General features: G+C 36.7%; 1 protein-coding gene and 1 long non-coding RNA gene across 2 annotated transcripts in view; one reads left to right on the forward strand and one right to left on the reverse strand.

Moving 5' to 3' along the window:
• Nucleotides 1–1,562, forward strand: part of LOC137192192 (uncharacterized) — a 2,641-nt gene extending 1,079 nt beyond the window's left edge. The window contains exons 3-4 of the mRNA XM_067602708.1: nucleotides 304–429; nucleotides 931–1,562. Coding sequence (XP_067458809.1) covers nucleotides 304–429; nucleotides 931–1,149 — 345 coding nt within the window. The 3' untranslated portion in view covers nucleotides 1,150–1,562. The remainder of the gene's footprint in view (nucleotides 1–303; nucleotides 430–930) is intronic.
• Nucleotides 1,563–1,571: 9 nt separating this feature from the next.
• LOC137192193 (uncharacterized) lies at nucleotides 1,572–4,023 on the reverse strand. The gene is made up of 2 exons (XR_010930537.1): nucleotides 3,060–4,023; nucleotides 1,572–2,064 (listed from the first exon to the last, which is right to left on the reverse strand). It is a non-coding gene; the product is annotated as an uncharacterized lncRNA (long non-coding RNA).
• Nucleotides 4,024–5,000: the final 977 nt, after the last annotated feature.

A 5,000-nucleotide genomic window follows, 5' to 3' on the forward strand; every position in this document is an offset into this window, starting at 1 on the left:
AAAATGCTGCACTATACGTAGAATTAATGACTTCCTTTATGGTTGGTGTGGTTGTATACCACACCTGTCTCATATGCTGAGTATGATGTATGTTGTAAAAAGATATGCATTTGATACATATTTATTGTTCTCAAAGATTAGCCAATTTAATAAGTTTCACCTTAGCTTTCCTACCTGTGCTCTTATTCAATGTGACCTGTACATTCACAGATGTCATTTATTTTTTAGGATAAATCTATTGTCTTAACTCTATGTCAAGTCTGTATAAGCCCATAATTTGCTGATTTGCTGACTTTTTTATAGGCTAGGACAATGAAGACACGATCCTTGAGGAACAAGACCAGGAGACGTCATCAAGTGGATCATCCAGAGAGCTCCTCTGATTTAGATCTAGCTCCCAGTGGCTCAATGCAGAAAAACCATGAAAAAGTTAGCCCTAGTAGTGCATTTTTATGGATCCAGGCTGTGCTATACAGTACAGAACTTGTATTGTCTGAAGATTTTTTTGTACCAAAATGTTCAGTATTCTTTAAAATTCAAACAAAAATTGATCAAAAGTTATAGTTTCCTGTAGTGGCATTTGAGTTACATCTGCGTGACACAGCAGCTATGTTTATAATAAATCACAGGTGAAGTCTATGAGGACACAGAAATGGCCTTTAAGAGACCACAATTTTGTTGCAAGTTGTAAATCCATCTTAAATTTTAACTGCAGTTAAGATGGGAGTCTGCAAACGCTTTTGAGTTTAATGCTACATTAAGTCAAAATGCGTACACCAAAAAATGTACTCAGGTGCAGGGTGTTATAATCACATGAATACACATAACAGCTTGGATCAGATGATTCAAAAACATAGATAATATAATAATTACACATTAATAATAATACATTTGTTTGTTTTGTTGTTTTTTATATTTAATTATCAATAGAGAGGAGAGACAATCAGCCAATCAAGATCAGCGACTCCTGAGATGGGTAACACAGAGGTCCTGCATCCACGACCTTCTGATGATGTTGGCAGTCATACTCAGCAGTCAACAAGAAGGCATGGATCTGAAGATGACTGTTTAAAGCCTGTGCCAAATCAAGATGCAGACCAGTTGTTTAAGTCGCAGGCCTGTAGCACACACATGTGGAGCAGTTCTTGAGTTACCATACACCTACAGCTCATACCCTGAGTTTCGTAAAGAATTTGATAATGTCTTGTCTGGCGACTGCTTTACAATGGATATTGTGTAGTGAATGCAAAGGATCTTGCACATCCCTCTTCTACAGATATTATTATGGCATTTGTCTGAAGCAAAACTGTTTCTACAGATTTACATTTATTTAGATTTAAATCCTTGAAGCATTGTTCATTTATTGTTCTTATTAAAACAGAAACAGTTGACATTTTTTGATTTTTGATTTTCTTATTATAAATTATTTTTCTGTAATTTGTTAGTACACTGAGATTACCATTTCAAATGGCTGTTTTTCTTTGAGCCTCATATGGTAAATATACTGACAGTTAACTACGAAGAGCATAATATTCTCAAATAAATATTCAGTTCCTCTTTCATGTCCTGCCTTGTTGTTTCTCTTTGTAGTCAGTGTGCATATAGTGACATATCAATCCTTTTTGCCCCTCAATATTGCTGCAAATGTTCTTAATGTCTGTGGCATAGCACTGTTCCAGTGTAGTCAGTGTGCACATGTTGTACCCCTGAATAATCTGAATAATAATCCATCTCAAATTAGAGAGCAGATGTTATCTCATTCCTCAAATGCAGGTACAAATCCAATGCTTGATAAGCATCAGCTGGAAGATGCAGCTGTGACTCTGCCATCAGAATGTTGCAGATGTTGTAGATGTCTGTGTCACATGGCACTGCTGGTCGAAATGTGCAGTTACTCTGACACAACTGTGCATCAGCTCTGTACACTGGGGAAATGCAGTCATAAGTTGTGTAGAGTTCTGGGAACATGTACATAATTCGGGGGCGACCACCGGGCACCCTGTCATTCTTTGATGGTCTGATGACATGTGAATCCCACAAATGGATGGTCTCGTCTAATTCATCCTGGAAAAACAGTATAGAGAGAAAGAAAAGTTAATTAATATGCAATTTGTTATTCTCATCATGCGCTCCTTAAGTAAGTTATGAGATGACTTGAAATAAATCATGTTAAATCTTGAAGTTTTTGATGAAGTTAGGAGAAATTGAGTGGAAAAGGACCAGCATAAATAATTTAATAAATTAGTAAAAAATAAATTAATAAAAACAGTGTTTGCTGCCCACTATGCTTGTACTGGGGAAAAATCACTATTATATGATGAGACGTTATTTCATGCGGATAGTTAAATGAGTGAAGTTGTCACAACTCTTCTTCTGTATGTCTGTGTCTGTATGGAGACAGCTCTACCCGCTGAGAGAGATTAGACTACAGGACACTGGTGAAGTGAGTTTCAGGGTGAATATTTAACACTGTTGAACCCACAATGAATATCCGAACAGCTGTCAAAAGTTCAACCTGAAACTAACTTCACCACCGTGCTGTTGTCAAATGAAGACAGAAATCATCAGATCAATTTTATGATTGTTTCACAGCAGTAACGTTCAACATAATACATCTAGAAGTCGAGTGTTAAGTAAAGACAGATTATAGTTATTTGAAGAAACGCGATCAAGAAGAAGATGCAACAAAAATAAAATAGCTTTAGGCTTTTGCTAAAAATTTTCAGATGTAACTAAAATCTTGATCATGAATTTTACATAAGTAACTGTAAATTAATAGGCCTAAGCCTAAACATTTTTCTCCAGTAATGTAACGGATTACAATTTTGTTTATTTTGTAATTAAATTAGGCCTACCTAACCCCCCAACACTGATTATGAATTAATAGGCTATTGTAGGACACCGATGACAGTGATTAAGAAGACAGATGGACATGATGAGACACGAGTCCTAATATTCACAACCAGTGTCCGCTCATGGGAGGATGTTAAAAGAAAAAACGAACATTTGTGGGCCTCAATTTAGGATGAAAATAGATATAACAATGCATTATAGCTTACCTGAATGATACTCATAAAGCAGAACTGAATTAGACCTCGGTCCAAATATGTACCACCGAACAAACCACGGTCCTTCAGGTCAGTGAACAGAGAGATGTAGAACTCCATTGATTCCTTTCTGAGGAAACCAACTCTCTATGCGCTGATTTGCTGTGCTTGCCCCTTCGATGTAGCTGTCAATATCAGAGCCGTCATGAATGTTACGACGGAGAAAATGCTGAAAGTCTCTGACTTTAACATTTTCAGTGCCCCGGTCACCTCTGACAATTCTTGGACAACCACCGAATTTCTGGACTGCCTCCATATAGTAGCCTCCAATGATTTTTGGGTCACTGCTGGTCGTAAATGCATTCATCCAGATAATTTTCCGGGAAAATCCGTCAATACAGCCGTTTATACAGATACCAAATGGTTTCAGTTTGTCATAAGAGTCAAAGTGCCAAATATAATTGGGCCCTTTTGCAAAATAGTTTCGACGATGGAGCCGCCTCCTTCCTCTGAGTTCAACACCCCTTGGGTCAAGTTCTTTAAGAATTAAGCGTACCTCTTCTTTCTTGATGTGTAATCCGTTCTCCTTGCATTTAGTGTACATCCACCTATACCCACACAGCTGGCCACTTGTTTGTAACTGTTGGTGAATGAAATCAACCACACGATCCAAAGGGGTGTATCCCTTGCGCCGAAACAGACTACATGCTTTCAAAATTCGTTTTAAATGTCTTTCAGACACAACATAGCGATGACGACTTGCAAGCAAAGCAGCAATGTCCTTACAATGAAGTCCTAGTTCGAAATACAGCCGAATTAACTCCTGAACTGGCATTTTCACACAGACCTCAAACCAAATGCAGTGGATCTCCCACAAAACATGCGCGCGCATCCAATGCTTTCTCGTGCGCACGAGAACATTTCGTGTGAGCACGAGATGTTTTCTTGTGCGCATGAAAAAGTAGTATCTCGTGAGCACTTGAATTTTTCTCGTGAGCACGAGAAACGTATCTAAAAAAAAAATTTTCCCCATGTCCCTTTAGGGGCTCCGTAGTTTCTGTCATGTTCCTGTTCCACAGAAATCACAATTATTCATCTCATGTGTATAAAAAGACACTGCCCTGATTTTCATAATAAAAATACATTTAAACAATAATTACTGCAGGTACTAAAGAACAGAAACAGGTGTGAACGAAATGGAAAACTGAATTTTAACAAGTGGAAATAAACTAAAAAGACAATAAAAGGTGAACGTCTGCATTCTGATTTTATCCTGCAGGTTTATTAAGCAAGTTATATTTGCCTTTGTTGTAAATGTGTTTATTGTTTAATAGATAATCTATAATCATTTTCAGCAGTTAATAGTCGTGACAGTCCAGCCAATAAACACAGTGATTAAATCTGTAACACATCTCTTTCCTTAAAGACAAATGTTCTGCTTCATAAAGTGTTAATTTGTTCTTTATGAAGAGTTTCCAGGCTGTAAAACAAGGTGGAAAACACTGAATCACATAATAATAATAATAATAAGAAGAAGAAGAAGAAGAATCTTTATTTATATATATTATATATATATTTTCTGCTTCACAAGGCGACAAAACCAGGACATTTAAAAAGTACATTTACTCTAAGTTCTGTATTTAAGTACAATTTTGAGGTTCTTGTACTGAACTCCAGTATTTACATTTGCAGTTTTACTCGTCTATATTTCAGAGGGAAATACTGAACTTTCTTCTCCACTACGTTTGTTTGACAGCTTTAGTTACTTTTCAGATGATTTTACATGAAATAAGACGAGTCTGTAATTTTGCTGCATTATTTAAGATTAAAGCAGCGTTTCTAAACTTCACATAAATCAGTGTGTAGTTGTGTCACATGTTAAACTCCACAAAGTTTCACAAAGACAACACGATGAGAGAAAAGTTCCTGCTGCTGCTTCTGCACTGATTGATC

This window comes from Thunnus thynnus, chromosome 11, assembly GCF_963924715.1.
Source record: "Thunnus thynnus chromosome 11, fThuThy2.1, whole genome shotgun sequence".
NCBI lineage: Eukaryota > Metazoa > Chordata > Actinopteri > Scombriformes > Scombridae > Thunnus > Thunnus thynnus.